Below are 20,765 nucleotides of genomic sequence, written 5' to 3' on the forward strand. Positions count from 1 at the left end.
TGTGGTGTGCTATGAATATATTGGTATAAATTGTACATCACATTGTATGTAATATATTATTAACCATGCCAGTGTTTGTACAACCCTTGTCTTAGCATTAAGCATTATATTGTGGTAAGAATTGCATTAATTGACTTTTGATCAAAACCAAAAATCAATGTCCCTTTTTCTTTCCTTGATGGAGGTCTGCGACATCACAGTCCCTCTTAGGACAATTTGACAGTTCTTGGTTGTTTTTGAAACCAATGTTGGGGCTTCAAAGTTGACTCAGCAATACTGCACACCTGACACCTGTGTTCAGTATGATGGCCTGAGCCAGGCTTCGAGACCATCTTATGCAATAACGTGTGAACTTGTGGGACTTCAACGGGTGAAAAATGCAATTTTGCGATGATTGAAGACACAATGATTGTGATCGTCTTGCACCAGTTAAGGGCTAAATGCAGTTGGACACAAATATATTCACATCAGTGTATTATCACGTTTTGATTTTATATTTTAAAATGTATTTATTGTTGATATATCTGTCAAGAACTTTGAAATGCGACTTTGCTCCGACATCCAGACAACAGGTCCTGCAGTTTCAGAGTCAAGGGACCAAAGCAGAGGTTTGGTGTTAAGTGATGCTATCACTGGATCCTTCATTATTCCCTCCATCCTCGCAGCACCAGCAGAAGCAGCTGCTCTGAGTGTAAAATATTACGTCAGTTCACATGAGGGTCTGAGCTCGTCTAGAGAAGAGAATCATTTGTTCAACTTCATTTTGCTGCCTTTTAACTTCGATTATTTGTTTTCATTTTGTTTTAGAAGATTATTGAATTGAATGCAATAAAACACGAGTTTAACTGGTGGTGATCTTATATCTAACGACATTTTAAATCAAATGCTTACAATTATTTTCGTGATAAGAGATCCACAGGTTATTATACATATATTATAATGATTGCAAATATAATAAAGACTATTAGCATAGGTTGTACAAAACAATCGACACAAACATTGTCTTGTGTCTAATCCATTTTATGAGCTATACGAAGAGTGTGTTAAATATATTTATAAGGATGTGTTGTGAGTTACAGAATGATTTTAAATATAAATATGACATTTTAGACAACATGTCTATTGAAAATGCCTATTCAGGAACAATTCTAAACTTTTAACTGAATTCCATCAATTATATTATTCAAATGATAAAATAAATCAATAGAAGTATAATTATTTTATAGTACTTTTATATACCACCAGACACAGTTCATATCAGTGCCATCACAGATTATATCACTCAACCCCCTGTAGGAAAGCTGAACACATGAGTTGTGTCTGGGTCAAAGGTCAATAACCTCCACCAATGCATGTGTATGTATGTAAGCCAGGGAGGTCGTTGACCTTTGACCCAGAGACAACACAAGGGTTAATAAAGCAACTTTAAAAAAATTTTTGTTGTTATTTATCCACCTGGACCTTTCACTCCATACAACATTAATGTAAAGTGAAGGTAAATTTAAACTCAATGCATTTTGAGATGCATTTATCACTTCTTGAAATACTTCAATGAGGAACATATTTATAACAGGAAAACATTTTGAAGTAAATCCATGAATCCTGTTTCAATGCAACTTGTCCATCTTGGGTTGGTTAACAGGAATTTGTCTTCTCTCTGGAAAACAAACAATATTCTTGTCTACGTTGTTTGGCATCAGAATGAAGAACCTTGTTACCGTCACAAACCACAAGGAACACATTGGTTACTAAACCTCTTTTAATAGTTTTAAACCTCCTAATGAATTATGATGTTTGTCACGATCTAGTTCCTTTGATAACATGTTGAATGTTCTCAGGGTCCCAGTTCTAGTTGTTGCACTTAAAGAGGAAAAACAATGGAAATACTAACAGGTCAATTAAGATTCAATTAGATCCATTTCCTTCAGGGCACCAGCACGACTCTCATGGTGTTGGTGTAGCCAGAACCGGGACGCCAGCCGGTCACCACGATAGCCACGTCCCCGGACTTGAAGAACTTGCGATGTTTGCCTGTGAAAACCAACATTAATATAACTGTAGTAATAATCTAAAAAAATTATTGTACTTGTCTCTTACATTTATATAACTGTAGTAATAATCTAAAATAATTATCGTACGTGTCTCTTACATTTATATAACTGTAGTAATAATCTAAAATAATTATTGTAGTTGTCTCTTATATTTATATAACTGTAGTAATAATCTAAAATAATTATTGTACTTGTCTCTTACATTTATATAACTGTAACAATAATCAAAATTAATTATCGTATGTGTCTCTTACATTAATATAACTGTAACAATAATCAAAATTAATTATCGTATGTGTCTCTTACATTTATATAACTGTAGTAATTATCTAAAATAATTATTGTACTTGTCTCTTACATTTATATAACTGTAGTAATAATCTAAAATAATTATTGTACTTGTCTCTTACATTTATATAACTGTAGTAATAATCTAAAATAATTATTGTACTTGTCTCTTACATTTATATAACTGTAGTAATAATCTAAAATAATTATTGTACTTGTCTCTTACATTTATATAACTGTAGTAATAATCTAAAATAATTATCGTACGTGTCTCTTACATTTATATAACTGTAGTAATAATCTAAAATAATTATCCTACTTGTCTCTTACATTTATATAACTGTAGTAATAATCTAAAATAATTATCGTACATGTCTCTTACATTTATATAACTGTAGTAATAATCTAAAATAATTATCCTACTTGTCTCTTACATTTATATAACTGTAGTAATAATCTAAAATAATTATCCTACTTGTCTCTTACATTTATATAACTGTAGTAATAATCTAAAATAATTATCCTACTTGTCTCTTACATTTATATAACTGTAGTAATAATCTAAAATAATTATTGTACTTGTCTCTTACATTTATATAACTGTAGTAATAATCTAAAATAATTATCGTACATGTCTCTTACATTTATATAACTGTAGTAATAATCTAAAATAATTATCGTACATGTCTCTTACATTTATATAACTGTAGTAATAATCTAAAATAATTATCGTACATGTCTCTTACATTTATATAACTGTAGTAATAATCTAAAATAATTATCGTACGTGTCTCTTACATTTATATAACTGTAGTAATTATCTAAAATAATTATGTATCTCTTACATTTATATAACTGTAGTAATAATCTAAAATAATTATAGTATGTGTCTCTTACATATATATAACTGTAGTAATAATCTAAAATAATTATGTGTCTCTTACATTTATATAACTGTAGTAATAATCTAAAATAATTACGTGTCTCTTACATTTATATAACTGTAACAATAATCTAAAATAATTACGTGTCTTACATTTATATAACTGTAGTAATAATCTAAAATAATTACGCGTCTCTTACATTTATATAACTGTAACAATAATCTAAAATAATTACGTGGCTCTTACATTTATATAACTGTAGTAATAATCTAAAATAATTATAGTATGTGTCTCTTACATTTATATAACTGTAGTAATAATCTAAAATAATTACGTGTCTCTTACATTTAAATAATTGTAGTAATAATCTAAAATAATTATAGTATGTGTCTCTTACATTTATATAACTGTAGTAATAATCTAAAATAATTATGTGTCTTTTAAATTTATATAACTGTAGTAATAATCTAAAATAATTATCGTATGTGTCTCTTACATTTATATAACTGTAGTAATAATCTAAAATAATTATGTGTCTCTTACATTTATATAACTGTAGTAATAATCTAAAATAATTATAGTATGTGTCTCTTACATTTATATAACTGTAGTAATAATCTAAAATAATTATGTGTCTCTTACATTTATATAACTGTAGTAATAATCTAAAATAATTATAGTATGTGTCTCTTACATATATATAACTGTAGTAATAATCTAAAATAATTACGTGTCTCTTACATTTATATAACTGTAGTAATAATCTAAAATAATTACGTGTCTCTTACATTTATATAACTAACAATAATCTAAAATAATTATGTGTCTCTTACATTTATATAACTGTAGTAATAATCTAAAATAATTATAGTATGTGTCTCTTACATATATATAACTGTAGTAATAATCTAAAATAATTACGTGTCTCTTACATTTATATAACTGTAACAATAATCTAAAATAATTACGTGTCTCTTACATTTATATAACTGTAGTAATAATCTAAAATAATTATAGTATGTGTCTCTTACATTTATATAACTGTAGTAATAATCTAAAATAATCTCTATGTCTCTGGTCTTTTACAGTTTTCAAACAAAAGATCGTTGAACAAAGGGAACCTTTTTTTTGTAGTGTTTTTCTAAGATATAGTCACTTCATTATGGGGATAGTTTTACATTATTGCTGTTTTGTAAAAGTAGAGACTCTGAGTCAGCAGGTCGACAAAGACTCACCAACATCAAGAGCAAAGTTGACTCTCAGGTCGACGTCTTCAGCCCAGACGTCGTTGGCAGGTTTGGTGTAGAGAACCGGGTAGATCCCACGGTAAAGGTGAGCCTGGCGGGCGGTTTGACCACAACGGGTGATGGCGATAATGGGGGATCGTGGTCTGTACCTGGATAGCAGGTGAGCCGACCTGACAACAAATTACACAAATACATATTTTTTCAATTATGATTTTGACAAAAGGCTTTTGTTTCATTTGTAAGAGGACAATGTACAATATGAAGCATACAATTCATCATAATTCAGTTACAGCTGATTTACATCTGCAGTGTCTTGGCAATTCACAATAAAAACATATAAAATCACATTCAAGCAAACAACGAAATTAAAATCATCAAATGCACACATTTAAGTTTACATCATTGGTGTTTTTGTTCTAATCCAAGAGGGTCAAGAGGTCACTGAATTGCTAAAACAACATTTGGTTTTAGATTGAATGTAAATAAATGTAATAAAATAAAATTACAATTTGAGTCACAACTAAATATCTAAGAATAATGAATTAACATTCCTAAATATTTAACCCAAGTAGAAATAAAACAGTCTAAAATAGTGATTGATTTGCTCACAAACAAACACCACTAGATGTCAGTAGAATTTTTAACATTTGAGGTTATTATCCTTTGAACAGCTGGCAGTATCACGTGTTGTTCAGATGAACCCTCAGACTGGCAGTTAAGAACACAGAGTTAAATTTAACTTGCAGAATGTCAGGGTTCAGGTCTCCAAAGGTCACAAGTGAAGGGAACTTGGCCGACCTAACGTCTGACCAACCACTCTCTCCTGGTGCGGGTCCTACCTGCCGGTCTTGGTCAGCACAATGATGGCACTGGCGCAGCATTTAAACGACGCCTCGACGGCTCCGATGGCCACGGACTCCGCAGGGTCACGGGTCAGATGAGAAGTGCGACGAAGCTCCTCGAACATCTGCCTGTGAAACATCGCTGCCTCGGCTTCACGGGCAATCTGGAGATTACAAGCAGGATTAGTGGAGTCCCGCTGCAGTCTTTTAGCTCCAGGGTTTAGTCTTTTCTTTCTCAATATCCAAAGAAAAGAGTCTAAAGCGCCTCTTGATACCGGACGCTTTCGAAATATCAGAATAACCGCTAAACATGATTTGGAACAGATACACGGCACAAACTTGTGTGCGTAAAAATTTATTTTTATAAATACTGTCTGATTTCAAGATTGTGGAAGTTGAAATAAAACCACATGATTGTCAAACGTTATGTACCAAAGGGGCTTAAGAAATCCGTCCCACAATACTTTGATCAAGAAGCTCAGGTCAGGATATGTCAGTCTGAAGCTGCTGCGATCCTGGAGTGATGAAGTAAATGTGAAATACCAGGTCACATGACTTCAGAGAACCTTTGTTGGCTTAATCCTGGAATTTTGACTGATGACGGTGTCAATATGAACTTAATAAGACTGACTTTAAGTGAAGTGATTTTTATTCAAATATGTTGTAGCGTTTATGTTCTGTTTGCACTTGTTTTATTTGTGTTTCACATTTTACATATATTTGTACCAGTTGCAATGAAAGCATTTAACTGTGAAAACATTCTTTAATGAAACTAGTCTTACAACTACAAGTAGTAGGTGTGTATCATTGTTGTCAACGTCCTCCTACCGTGTGCTGTGTGCGAACCGCCTCCAGAGGATAGTCGCCCTTCGCTGTCTCACCGCTCAGCATGATGCAGTCGTTACCGTCGAGCACGGCGTTGGCAACATCACTGGCCTCAGCGCGAGTGGGACGTGGTTTTTTGGTCATGCTCTCCAGCATCTGAGGAGGGGGAGAGTTTATGGAACTGGACACGACAGACTTACTTCACTGACTCCAGACCTGTGTGGCGCAGACAATGGGTTTGCCGATCCTGTTGCATCGACCTGTCATCATCTTCTGGGCGATGAAGACTTTCTCTGTTGGGATTTCGATGCCCAGATCTCCACGAGCCACCATGATGCCGTCGCTTGCCTCCAGGATCTCATCGAATCTAAGGAACAATTTGGAGACGGCTGACTGGAATGAACGTTTTTCAAAGATGTTCCAATTATAAAAACCTTCGGACTCCCTCGTGGTTCTCCAGCTTGCTAATGATCTTGATGTCTTTGCCCTTCTCACCCAGAACTTTCCTGACGGCCTCGACATCTGCAGCCTTGCGGATGAAGGAGGCGAACACCATGTCTACACCCTGCTCCACACCAAACTGCAAGTCCTGAATGTCCTTCCCTGACACAGCTGGTAGGTCAACAGCAGCTCCGGGCAAGTTGACGCCCTTCTTGCTGCCCAGAAGTCCACCGTTCTCAATCTCACACTGCAGATAGTCATGACCTTTATTGACAAAAAAACAACATTAAAACATTTCTTACTCAACGACACAGTATTTATTTTTAACTAGATTTTACATTTCATAGTAATTGACAGTTTATGAATGAAACATTTGTAAAATGATTTAATGGAATATGTTTTGAAAAGTTTATATGTTTAAGTTTCTTGAGAGGAAAAAAAAAATGTCCCCTATTTTTCCTGAATATGACCAGAGGCATATTTAAGTATAAATAGCTAATAAGTTAAGATATAGAACCACCAGACATTGATTGATCCAAAAAATTGGTTTGCGGTACAAAAACAAAGTTAAAGTTATGTTATTTACTAAGCCTTCATATCATATTTCACTATCGACAATCTTATTCATTACCTCATCAGTACCATCTTTCATTCAGCCAATGTGAGTCTGGAAACAGAAAATTCGTCCAACTGCTGCAAACCGTGTTCATGGTAAATGTAGTCTCCCGACAGGCTAAACACTCCACTGGTGTCGCTCGACTTCAAATCGCATAATATCGTCTTAGCTTCTTGAAATATATATTTTTTTAAATAAGAGAACACGCTTTTTATTCATTTAACAGTGTTTTCTAAAAAAAGCTTTGTTAGATAAATACCTAAAGATAACTGTTTTTTCATTATATCAATTTAGATTATTGTTCATAGCCCACTTATAAAAATAAGCCGACTACTCATGTAACAAGTCCCATAATGCATTGCAAACAGTATTAAGAGCCAAATTGTCCAATACATTTTCTTTTTTGCAATTAACTTAATCCTGTGGTTGAGATTGTGATTTATTTGCTCACCGACTTCTTTGACTTTAAGGGAAATCAATCCGTCATCCACGAAGATGTGACTTCCAATCTCAACGACTTTGGTGATGTTCTTGTAGTCGAGCCACAGAACTTTCTCATCGCAGTTCTCCATGAATTTGTCATCGAGTGTAAGTTTGATGGTTTCGCCTCTTTTCAGCTCCACCTCGGCGGTTCCGCTCTGAACGAGATTCATTTTTTTACGTTTTATTATTGTGTCACAATAATCATTTGCTTAAAAAAAAACGTACACCCTTTATGAGACCAGTCCTGATCTCTGGCCCCTTGGTGTCCAGAGCGATGGCCACTGGCCTGTAGTCGACTGAACCAGGTCCAAAACTCTCAGTTGCATCTCGGACATTTTTGATGGTCTCAGCGTGGTACTGAAAGAAGTGTGTTTGTCAAGGGAAGTGCTGTTTAATAAAACTTTTGAATTAAAGCACAGAAAAGTAATTAACACCAATCAGGCAGAAATTCCACACAGAGCAACATTTACTTTACTTTTAGACAATAAAACAAAGGAAACTTTGTCTTTAGTTTTAAAAAAAAGGTCAAACACTTGAAAATAAATTTTAATCATTTTATCATCGTGTGACAAAATATTTGCATATTTACTGCAAATCTCTATGCTGAATTTGTGTCTTTAAAGGGTTTCTGGTACTTCATGAAGTAGGAAAATGTTGTCGGAACATGATCTGGAGCTTGTAATCCATGCGTTTGTTTCTTCTCGTCTGGACTATTGTAACAGTTTGTTTTCATGTCTTAACAAGAAGGATCGTCTCGCCTGCAGTTGATTCAGAACTCTGCAGCGAGAATTCTGACCCGCTCAAGTAGGAGAACTCACATTTCTCCAGTTTCTTTCAGGATCAACTTTAAAATTCTGGTTCTTACGTTCAGAACTATTCATGGTCAGGCTCCTCCCTACATCACTGATCTGATCCAGCCTTACACCCCAGCTCGGGCTCTGAGGTCTGTGGATCAGAATCTACTTATGGTTCCACGCACACGGCTCAGGACCAGAGGAGAGAAATCTTTTCAGGCTGTTGCTCCTAAGCTTTGGAACGATCTTCCTCTCTCTTTGCGCTTGATGGAGTCTACTGACTCCTTTAAGAAACACCTTAAGACGTTTCTATTTGTTCAGGCTTTTCCTTGAATTTCTCGAACTCCTGTGTTATTCTCAGTATTATCTTGATCTTTAAAGTATGTACTTTTTTGAGTATTGTTTTGATTGTCTAAGCGCTTTGTGACCCTGGTCTCGAAAAGCGCTATATAAATGAATATTACTTACTTACTTACTTACTAATATCATTCTTTTCAGAGCCCACTAGATGGCACTATTTACTTAATAATCTCTCTTTGAATAGTGTTTTCATTGAAACCTCACATTGCTTTTAAACAAAGGGTGCCACCTACTGTTGGACATGAAACTCCATCGACCCAGAACTATTTTTACATACATTTGTGCTTCAGCCTTAAAGTTTTGATATGATCTGGATCTTATAATCCATGTGTTTGTGTCGTTTACACTATTGTAATAGTTTATTTTGTGTCTAAACAAGAAGGATCTGTCTCGCCTGCAGTTCATACAAAACTACAGCCAGAATTCTGACTCGCTCTAGTAGAAGAACTCACATTTCTCCTTCAAACTCTTCACTGGCTGACAGTTTCTTTCAGGATCATTTTAAAATTCTGGTTCTTACTTTCAGATCTATTCATGGTCAGACCTTCATGATCTGATCCAGACTTACACCCCAGTTCGGGCTCTGAGGTCTGTGGATCAGAATCTACTGATGGATCTACTGACTCCTTCAAGAAACATCTGTGTTTGATGATCTACTGACTCCTTCAAGAAACATCTGTGTTTGATGATCTACTGACTCCTTCAAGAAACATCTGTGTTTGATGATCTACTGACTCCTTCAAGAAACATCTTTGTTTGATGATCTACTGACTCCTTCAAGAAACACCTGTGTTTGATGATCTACTGACTCCTTCAAGAAACATCTCTGTGTTTGATGATCTACTGACTCCTTCAAGAAACATCTCTGTGTTTGATGATCTACTGACTCCTTCATCAGACCAGTAGATGGTCAAAAAGAACTTGAGCTGCCCATAGATTCATGACAAACGTTGTTACATAACTGCTGTTAAGAAGTCCTCATTGACAAGTGCAAGACTATTATAGCTAGTAATATACTGTATTTGTCAGTTCCACACACTTTGTAAACTGCCGGGTAGAAATATTTTCCAAACATAGAGTATCTCACATTCCAAAATTTGATGGTAAAAAAGCAGTTATTTCACACATCTGTGATGAGTAACATAACAAAAACACTGTGGTAAGGGTAAGGGTCAGTCACTGAGAATTGTCAGCCACATTCTTGCTGTTGCCACAAGACTGACTCTCTTACACGCTAAAAATAGCTGTGCTGACAAGTTTCGGACAAAACAGATGAAGGTCAAATCTCAATTCTGCCCGTTCAATCAGAACTCATATTTTTAACTTCAAACTGGCCCCCTGGACCTCAAAACCTAATTTAAATGTAAATAAATGGACGACTTAAGTGCTATTAAAAAGCCACAGGTGTTGACCTTTGAGGGGAATCCACTGATATTTCATGACTCTCACTGAGAAAAGGTAAAGAGCCATGACTTTTAAAGGTGAGAGTTCGGAAGAAAAGGTTTGGTTGCAAGTTGCAGCGTCATGTAGATGAGCAGAGACACTAACTCATAGATCGAATTACATCCTCGGACAGTTGCCAAAGCACCAGAGCAGAGTCACTGCTGCAGCTGTTGAGGGCGAATCAACAGTAGATTGAACATTACTTTCCATTCGAAGACACTCTTGACCAGGGTTGTTGGGAGTGTTGTGAGGGGCCGTCAAGCAGATATACTTATAAATATAAAACAACTATAAAAAATATAATAAATTGGAGATAGGTTTACAATAATTTAATTTGAAAACAAGCAAAAATGACAAGTTTAATTTTAATTAGCAACAAATGGAAAAATAAGTCGATAAAAGTGAAAATGAATTCAAGAATGATTTCTGCTTTACAAGTTCTAAAGCTTTTCAGGTCATACATGATCTCATGAGGAAGACAAAGACTACATGTGGCCCCAGGGCCTTGTTTGGCCCCTGGGCCATAGTTTACAAAGTTCTGGTCTAGACTGTGTTAATCTCTCCAGATCCAGTTTATGTCGAGCTTTGACACATTGCTAGACTTGGAGATATGTAGAACGATGGACTTTACATTTCTGTGACATTAATATCGGACAAACATTGACTACAAATGAAAAAAAAAGGAAACTAGTTCAAGGCTAGACTTACCTCATGTGTGCCATGAGAGAAGTTCATTCTTGCAATATTCATTCCAGCCTTGATCATTTCCTTGGCTTTCTCCACAGATCGGGATACAGGTCCTGCATCCAGCGGAATCAAACACTTTAGGCTGTGACTTGTTCATCAGCTGCTCATTTTAAATGTTTCATTGTTTGTTTTTCCAACTTCTGATGCTAGCTAAGCTACACATGCATGACAGTTCTAACCTTTACTTTGAAATCATGAATCAGTATTGGAATAATGGGTCTGACCGATTGTGCAGATGATTCCAGTGTTGCGAGACACAGCAGGCTCTGAGTCGATGTCCAGCAAACACATGTGCTCCAAGAAGGTCTCGGCCATGGCAGCGTGAAGCTGCTGGCCGTGGATGACCGTGGAAGCCATTTCCTTAGACTTAGACATGACTGGAGTCTGTAGGCAGATCCTGAAAAAACAAAGGAAAACAGACTGACTTGCATAATGACATCTAATTATTGATTGAGGACACAACAAAAAAAGAAACTTTTGTTGACAATGTTATAAACACAAAATATGAAATATATTTAGTAAAGAATAAAAGAATGAAACACACAAACACACAAATTAAGCAGTAGAGAAACAGAACCAAGGCAGCCATTCTGCGGCGCCGGTGTATTAACAAAGTTGTTCAATAACTAAGTTTTCAATTTTTTGAACAAAGCATGATGAATATTTTGCATTTTATAAACTAACATCACTATCTCAAGCTGACAATCTTGAAGACCACACTAAGTTGCATGTTCAACCCTCAGTTCTTGAGTTGGACACATCGGTCATGGGTTTCTATTTATTGCCTTTTTTATCTCATGTGACGGTTCAGTTCTGTTGTCCAACTACTTCTGGATAATTGGAATCAAAATATGGAAGTGAAATTCAAACTGGAATCATGAAACAAGCCTACTTGGGTTTCTTAGGGAGATAAAGGCCTGTTGGGGGCATTAGTTACTACAGAGCTTAATTCAACATGGGAATAAGGTCTGAAACTGTTGGATCCCCATTATCTAGAACTTTTAGAGTCTTGCTGATATAAAAGCACTTCAATGAGCTGACTTGATTACAATAAATAGCCAAAAATGATGTCATTACACAAGTTTTATTCTCTTTACTACAAACAAGTCAACCTTAAAAATGAGATGAAAATGTCCAGGAATCTATTTAGAGACGCAAAAGCTGTGATTTTATGATGTATGATGCAGAAATTATTTTGTTGCTGAAAAAAACAAAAATGTCACCAAGTCCAGATAAATTTATAAGCAGGACGTTTCGATACAGCCTAATATTTTTCAGCCGGTTGTCCCAGACATGTAGCGCAGATGTTACGGCGTAGTGTCTCCTAGAATCAATAGTGTTAAGACAACTGGAACTGGCTCCAATTCACTCAAAATGATAAAAGAGATATTTTAACCTGCTGCAGGACAAAGCTATGTCACGCCAGAGTCTGGTCACTTGTGAGTCAGAGCCGACAACATGCATGGACACTATTTCTGTCTGTGGCATTTACTAAAATAACCAGTGATTTGTTAGACACTTATGGCATATGAAACCAAATGTACTTTTGTACACACAGTTAAAACAAGCATTGTTTTAGGTCACAAATAAAGTTGTTCCATTTTGTTTGGTCACTACCTTAATACATATTAATAATTCCCCTAAATGTTCTTTTCTCAACATACTGCAGTTTTCCAAAATATTTGTCACATATGGCTGGAAACATATTAGTATACAAAATACATGATTCATATATATTAATATACAAAATAACTGTAAATTAAGATTTTATTTATATATATATAAAGTATTTAAAAAAAAAGACAATGCAAAACAGAATAATTAAAAAAGTTAAACCTTTTTTTTATTATTCCTGTGACTAAGATATTGAATGAAAAGAATACATTTGTCTTCACACTCGAGTGACTCACCTTGAGGAAGAAGTGGGAGCAGAGCAACGCTGGGGCCTCCGCTGCTCACACGTTTTATTCCGCTCAAGTGACCGGAACTACTTTCAGCGCCCCGGTTGGTAGCAGGAAAAGTAGAGCGTCGAAGTTGAAGCTAATTTTAGCCGCTTGTGTTCAGAAGTGGCCATTTGTGAGAGTTGTTAAAATAATTTAACTACATTTCATTAATTCTCGGTGATCATGAATGGTAACCCTGGGTCATTATTAAAAGTGTTTTTCTTTGGTTTATATTGACTGACTGACAAATAACTTGCTTTTGTTCCACCAAAATAAAAATAAAAATACATCCCAGAATGTACGACACTAGTGCATTTCTTGCTGCTATGAATTAAATATGTATGTAATATTAGCTTGTTAAGAACTCGTAAAGTAATTAATTGTATCTATTTATTTATGAATCTAGTTTTTACCACTGTGTGAATTTGATAATGTTCGTTATAACAACAATTGTAATTTTGCACTTAATATTGCAGCAACCGTTTGACACCTTTTCTAATCTCGTTGTACTTCTTGCAATGACAATAAAAAGTTAAACTGAACTGAACACACCTTTGGTTTCTCCTGTGTTGTGCTGCCACCTGCTGTTTGATTAAGCTAATTGAATTTAACTGATGACGCCAATAATATTTAAACACCGAAATCATCATTTTTTAAAAAGACAAAATATACAACGATAAAAATAGGTAAAGAATCCCAAAATGAAAATGAATCATTGTTGTGTTAAAGTGTATTATGAATGTTTCATCAGCTTTCTATTAAGCTAAACTTGGACATTAGAATAATAAAAAAACATTGTAAATGTTGATAAATGAACAAAAAGATTAAAAAATACAAAGTTTTCTTGGAAATCCACCAAAAAAGATAACAATAGCAGTCTGGTTTTATGTTTTTTATTGAACCATAAAAAGAAATCAGCAAAACGCTTCAATTACAGAGTTGAATGCTGCTATTAAGTGGCTGAAAAGTAGAACTACACTCAAACCTGTGAACGAGACTCTATGAACTATTGAAATTGGAACATAAATCGATGTTCCGGTGCCTAAAATACAGTGGCGGGCCGTGCATTTCACACATAATTCAATTAAATTCAATTTTATTTAAAGTGTCTTATCATAACAAAGTTATCTCAAGACACTTTACAGTTGAACTAAGACTATAGTGGATTAAGGAAAAACAGATCAATTCAACACATAGGCCTTCAGTGGCGCACGTTTGAATTAATCCACCTCTCAATAACTACTTTAAGGTTCTTTATACACCACAGGGATCTGACCGTGTACTGCTGTAGATCAATTAGATGTTTATCATCAAATAATATAATAAAATTATACAAATAAAATATCACTCCCACTACAGTCTGTGTGGTTTTCATGGCCACAACACACACACTCTGCATCAAAGTGTTATGCAGGTCGTGTCAAGTTCTCAAGAAAAGTTGAACAACAAAGAACAAGGAGCTAATGTTACAAATGAGGCAAACTAACTTTATTGGTGTTCCATGATTTAACTGAATCAAATTCATGGGTGGGTTTTGTTAGGGGTTTCTGTGTTCCGATGAACCGACCCCTCCCCAGCCTCGTACGTGGTGATGGAATGAAGGACAGACACATGGATGAGTTTAAGAAAAATGCTTGTTTAGTGAATTATGCAGAAGTCAGAGACAAACTTAAACGTGAACACGGGCGCTAGCAAGCAGAGAGATCTATCGCAGACGTCTTCGAATGCCAGAACACAAAGATCAGACAAAATGGTGGATCTTTATAGTAGAATATTCAGGTTAACGCCTCTAGTCAAATGTGAATGTAGGATTGGTCAGTAACTGTAAACACTTGATTCTAAGATGGCCGTCGCACATGATCGTAGTGGAAACTTACTGAAGGTTGTTGTTTTCTAGAATCTGTCTCTTCCCAGCGACTTGTGTCCTTCAGTGTGAGTTCTCAAACAGGTTCACACTGACTTCTTGGAATCTGGGATTGTTTGGTCTTTCTGTGTGTGTGAGGCTTTCTGACCTCGGCCTTGTGTTGCAGTCAGTGAATGCAATGCAAGAATAGGATTATTTAATATGAATTAAGATTATCAGTTAATCAAGTGACTATTTGAAATGTGTGTTAAATCTAGATGATTGATTACAGTAAAGTTGTCATTTCCTTACAGTTTGTTGTAAGGAAAGACAGAAAACCCTGTAAAGAAAATGTTGTGTTCATATACTGTCGTCCTGCATTTCTGCGTGGTGCTTAGTATGTACCTGTGACAACCAGAGGGCGCTGTGGTATATTGAAATGAATGAAGGGCATAGAGAGAGAGGAGAAGAAGTGTGACTCGTTCAGAATGAAAATAAATGGCTTAAAGCCCTCTGTTCCTTGACTGGTGCTTTCATTGTTGCTGGGGATTTTAACCAGGCCGATATGAAGACTGTTCCTAAATTCCATCGACATGTGTGTTTTGCTAAAAAAACACACTGGACATGGTCTACACCAACAATAAAAAGTCTTCAGAGCAGCCCCCTCGACCACACCTCTGTTCCTCATACCTTCTCTCTGTTATGCTAATTCCATCATACCAGCCTCTGCTCACCAGAGAAAAACCTGCTGTGAAGTAGGTGAGAGTGTGGCCAGAAGCAGCTATGTCTGCACTGCAGGACTGTTTTGAATGCACTGAGTGGGAGATGTTCAGAGAGGCTGCAACAGACAACCAACAGCTTCTGTGAGCGGTTACATTCAGTGGTACATGGAAGAGGTCACAATAACAAAGACAATAATAATAATAATAATAATTAATAATAATTGATAGGTTTTGTATAGCGCTCACTCAAAGACGCTTCACATTGCATAGAATATACAAAAAAAAGAAAAAAAAAAGAAAAAACACGAAAACAAATTCAAAATAGGATCAGGTATGGTATGGGTGGAGTCAGGGGTCGTATGCTTTCTTGAAGAGGTGAGTTTTGAGTTGGCTTTTGAATGAGTTTATGGAGTCTGTGTTTCGGATGTTTAGGGGGAGGGAGTTCCAGAGGGTTGGGGCAGAAATGGCAAAAGCTCTGTCTTCTGTGGTGCGGTGTTTTGATCTTGTGATGGGGGTCAGAAGGTTGGTGTCAGATGATCTGAGTTGGCGAGTGGGGGAGTGACGTTTGAGGAGGTTGGTGAGGTAGGGGGGGGCAAGGTTATTGAGGGCTTTGTAGGTGATGAGCAGGATCTTGAAATTAATTTGTTGCTGTATTGGGAGCCAGTGAAGTTGTTTGAGGATGGGAGTGATGTGTTCTCTAGAGCGGGTGTGGGTGAGTAATCTGGCAGCAGAGTTTTGAACATATTGGAGTTTGTGGAGGTGGGTGGGGGGGAGGCCGTAGAGGATGCTGTTGCAATAGTCCAGTCTGGAGGTGACAAAGGCATGAATGAGAGTTTCTGCAGTGGAGGGGGAGAGAGTGGGTCGGAGGCGTGCAATGTTACGGAGGTAGAAGAAAGATATTTTAGTGATGTTCTTGATGTGGGGTTGGAAGGAGAGTCCGATTTATTGCAGTTGAGTTTGAGAAAGTTGTTGTTCATCCAGGTTTTTAAAGCAGTGAGACAGGTTGTGAGGGTGGAGAGAATGGCAGGAGTGATGGTTGCTGTGGAGATGTAAAGCTGGGTATCGTCGGCGTAACAGTGAAATTGTAGTCTGTGGTGGCGAATGATTTGACCAAGGGGAAGAATGTAGAGGATGAACAGTAGGGGACCCAGAACGGAACCTTGAGGGACACCATGTGTGACTGGGATGGTTTTGGATGTGCAGTTGTTGATGGAAATGAAGTGCAATCTGTCAGAGAGGTATGATCTGAACCAGGAGAGTGCGGAGCTGGTGATGCCAATGGATGATTGCAGGCGACTGAGGAGTATGGTGTGGTTGATGGTGTCAAAGGCGGCGCTGAGGTTGAGGAGGAGGAGAATGGTGAGTGAGCCAGAGTCGGATGCAAGCAGGAGGTCATTGGTAACTTTGAGTAGTGCCGTTTCTGTGCTGTGGTGAGTTCTGAAACCGGATTGAAATGTTTCATACAGTTGGTTTGAGTGGAGATGTTTTAGCTGGATGGCGACAGAACGTTCAAGCAGTTTGGAGAGGAATGGGAGGTTTGAAATGGGTCGGAAGTTGTCAGGTCAATACTCACACGGGCCAACCAGACTGAGGGAACGATATGCTGCCTTCAAATCGGGTGATGCTTAGGCTCTCAGATCAGCAAGGGCCAATCCGAACTGGGTCATTAGGCTAGCAAAACGGGCCTATAGTCGGAAGATCCAAGGTTTCTTACTTGACCCCAGCAACACCAGACAACTGTGGCAGGGCATCAAGACCGCCACTGATTACAAAGCCACACCAGCACCCTGCCAAGATGATATTATATATTATTATTATTATTATTATTATTATTATTATTGTTATTATTATTATTATTATTATATCAGCTTTCTCAATGAGCTCATCAGTTTTTTTGGAAGGTTTGAAGCTATGAACAACAACCCTGCAAGGAAAGCCACTTCCCACCCAGACGAACAGACACTCAGGCTCGAAACCACTGCTGTATGCAGAGCCCTGAGGAAAGTTAATGCATGAAAAACTTCAGGCCCTGATAACATCCGAGGACGGCTGATCAAGGAATGCGCAGACCAACTGGCCTTTGTCCTCACAGACATCTTCAGCACGTCACTGATCCAGGCTATTGTCCCCCACATGCTTTAAGCCTGCGGTTAGGGTTAGGGTTTAGGGTTAGGGTTAGGGTTAGGGTTTAGGGTTTAGGGTTAGGGTTTAGGGTTTAGGGTTAGGGTTTTTTAGAGTTTGTGGCCGAGTACAGGTCCCGGTCACGAGCACGGGCCAGTGTGGACGGAGTCAGACCCACGTCTGCTGGACAGGCGAGAGGGAAGAGGAGAGAGAGGAAAAAAATGTTTTTTTAAAATGAGAGGTCTGAGTGGGAATCGAACCGGTGAAAGGCGGTGAGGTCATGGATAAAAAATGGGGATGCAGGGTTAAAAAATTATAATATAGGGGGTGAAGGTTAAGTTTAGGTTTGGGGGGGTGAGGTAAGGAATGGGGGGGTAAAGGTTAAGTTTAGGGTTAGGGGGGTTAGGGTAAGGAATTTGAAAAAAATGGGTTTTTTTTTAAAAAAGGGGCTCAGGGGGTTAGGTTTAGGGTCAGGGTGGGGGTTAGGTTTTGGGGTTAAGGGTAAGGTTTTGGAGTAGGGGGGTGAGGGTTAGGTTTAGGGTTAGGGGGGTTTAGGGTAAGGAATTTGGCTCAGGGGGTTAAGGTTAGGGTCAGGGTGAGGGTTAGGTATGGGGTTTAGGGTTAGGTTTTAGAGTGGGGGGGTGAAGGTTAGGTTGAGGGTAAGGGTTAGAAATTAGGGCAAGGGGTTAGGGGCTCAGGGGGTAAGGGTTAGGGTAAGGGTAAGGGTTGTGTTTAGAGTTTAAGGGTAGGAGGGGGTGAATGGGAGAGTGAGGGTTAAGTTTAGATTGGGATGGTAAATAGAGGAGAAGGAGAGGAGGAGAGAATAAAGAAGAGAGAGTAAAAGGTGAGAAGTAAGAAAATGATACCACATGATGATTTTTTTGGGGGGATTCAGTTGAGTCCTTTTGGGGTCCTGGTGTCCAATCTGTTGATCCAGCTCCGGGCTCTTGTCTCCCTCTGGTGGTGGGTCCAAGTGTCGCAGTGTTCCAGGAGGTGGAGTTGTAGGTGTAGTTTATTGTGTTTAATGAAGTGGTTGGAGATGGGGTTGTTGCTGTCGAGTGAATGTTTGAATAGGTGTTGTAATTTGTGTGTTGTGATAGAAAGTAGGGTGTGTGTGTGACCGATGTATGACTTGTTGCAGGTGGAACAGGTGATTGAGAAAATGCAGTTGCGGATGGGTGAGGGAGGCAGGGGTGGTAGTGGGTATATGTGTGTGTGGTCCGAGTTATGGATCCATTTTATTTTTGTATTGAGGAATGGTATGTTATGGGTGGTTGTGGGTGATTTTTGGAAGTTGGTGCGTATGAGAAGTTGGTGCAGGTTGGTGTTTTTACGGTGTGCAGGTATAATTTTGTGGTTGTGAAGGGTGTGTAAGTGAGTTTGGATAGTGGTGAAGGTGTTTTTTATTTGTGAAAAAAGTGAGTGGGACGAAAGGGTGTAAGTGGAGATGAAAGGAATAATAGTGTGGTTATCCGGTGGGCGGTGAAGGAGAAAGGTCTTGTGGCAGTGACTAAGAAATGATCTAGAATAACCCCTGTGGCGTAGTGATTTAAAGAGGATGGTAGAGGCAGTTATGAAGTCAAGGTGACGGGTACAGATGCGGTGAAAGCGGAGTAATTGTGATTTAATAAGGCCAGAGAAGGTGTGCCGGGGGTGAAAAGAGGTTTTGTGAAGAAGTGCATGTGTGTCTGTGTCTTTAAAGAAAACCCTGATGTCCAAGTGCTGTGTATGGGTGAACGTAGGTCCTTTAAATATTGTCGTGTCGAGGAAGTCAATAGAGTGGAAGTCAAAGGTAGATTTCAGGGTGATGGAGTCGTCCAGGGAGTTGAGTGTGATTATGAATTCGTTAAATTGTGTCAAACTACCAGGCCAGATTCCGAAAATGTCATCTAAGTAACGTAGGTAAGTAGTGGGTCGGATGTGATAGTGATTGAGGGCATTAAGCTCCCACTCTGCCATATAAATATTTGCGTAAGCGGGAGCAAAACGTTTCCCCATGGCCGTGCCTGAAATCTGTAAGTAATATGTGTCGTTGAATTTAAAGTCATTTCGTCGTAAATTAATTTCTAAAAGTTGAATAAGTTCAGTGTCTGGTCTACCTGGGTCAGGGAATTTTTTAAAAATGTTCTTAACAGCAAGTAGTCCTTTGTCTATGTTGATGTTGGTGTAAAGTGAGTCAACGTCGAGAGAAAATAAGAAGGAGTTAAGGGGGACGGTGATATTTTTAATTTTGTTAATAAAGTCATAAGTGTCTTTTATATAACTGGGGTGACGTGTGGAGAGAGGAGTCAGGTAATAGTCTAGGTATTGTGCGGTATTGTATGTGTCGCTGGAGCAGTCGGAAACTATAGGTCGGCCGGGAGGGATTTTGGGGTAGTCCAGGTCTCTGGTTTTTTGTGTATTTTGGGAAGTATGTAGAAAAGTCTAGGTCTAGGGTTTGTTGAGGGAGTGAGGAAAAGTTTTTGGGTCAAGTTGATGTGTCCGTTGTCAAATAGGCGGTCTAGTATTGGTTGGAGTAACAGGTGTGTGTCAGACAAAAAGTGTCGTCAGTGGTTTATAGTATTTTGTGTCGGAAAGTTGTCGTAGTACTTCATATGTGTATTGTGATTTATCCATGATGACTATAGTGTTGCCTTTATCTGCGGGTTTGATGATTATGTCATTGTTATTTAACAGGTCATGTAGTCCGTCTTGTTCAGTGGGTGTAATGTTCAGTGGTGGTGTAGGAATGTTTGAGTGGAGTTGAAAGAAGTTTTTGTTGGAGATGAGTTTTTTATTTAGTGCAGGTGGAAAGTAAGAGTCAGATGGTGTCCAAGTTGATGGTGGTGTGAAAGGTATTGTGGTTCTTTTAGGTGTGTGTTGGAAAAAGAGTGCCAGTTTTATTTTACGGTGCAGTTGTTGTATATCATAAAGTGTCTGTTGTGTGTGGTGTTTGTTTATGTTAGGTCTATTGTTGAGGTGAGTGGGAATGAAAGTGAGTCCTTTTTCTAAAATGTGAGTTTGGTGTATAGTGAGGGTGAAGGTGTCCGAAAGGTTGAGAATGGTGGTGGCTCTGGGTGTTAGTGTGCTCGTGGTGTTAGGAAAAAGCCTCCCTGTGCCAGTGGTGCAGAAGGTG

General features: G+C 37.8%; 1 protein-coding gene and 1 pseudogene across 1 annotated transcript; both read right to left on the reverse strand.

Moving 5' to 3' along the window:
* Positions 1-1,745: 1,745 nt before the first annotated feature.
* LOC148074560 (pyruvate kinase PKM-like) lies at positions 1,746-12,952 on the reverse strand. Its single transcript, XM_087797139.1, has 11 exons — positions 12,932-12,952; positions 11,246-11,418; positions 10,983-11,074; positions 7,903-8,034; positions 7,646-7,832; positions 6,572-6,842; positions 6,354-6,504; positions 6,141-6,293; positions 5,310-5,476; positions 4,459-4,640; positions 1,746-2,031 (listed from the first exon to the last, which is right to left on the reverse strand). Exons 2-11 carry the CDS (start codon positions 11,394-11,396, stop codon positions 1,925-1,927), a joined length of 1,593 nt encoding a protein of 530 aa, XP_087653265.1. The 5' UTR covers positions 11,397-11,418; positions 12,932-12,952; the 3' UTR covers positions 1,746-1,924.
* Positions 12,953-15,877: 2,925 nt separating this feature from the next.
* Positions 15,878-20,266, reverse strand: LOC148074561 (uncharacterized; annotated as a pseudogene).
* Positions 20,267-20,765: the final 499 nt, after the last annotated feature.

This window comes from Callionymus lyra, chromosome 8, assembly GCF_982586985.1.
Source record: "Callionymus lyra chromosome 8, fCalLyr1.hap1.1, whole genome shotgun sequence".
Classification (NCBI taxonomy): domain Eukaryota; kingdom Metazoa; phylum Chordata; class Actinopteri; order Syngnathiformes; family Callionymidae; genus Callionymus; species Callionymus lyra.

Coding starts and splice junctions, on each gene's coding strand:
- LOC148074560 (XM_087797139.1), bottom strand. CDS start 11,396: ATGTCTAAGTCTAAGGAAATGGCTTCCACGGTCATCCACGGCCAGCAG. Junction 8,035..10,982: donor TCTCTCATGGCACACATGAG/GTAAGTCTAGCC, acceptor CACTTCTTTCAG/TACCACGCTGAGACCATCAA. Junction 2,032..4,458: donor CAACTTTGCTCTTGATGTTG/GTGAGTCTTTGT, acceptor TGGTTTTCACAG/GCAAACATCGCAAGTTCTTC.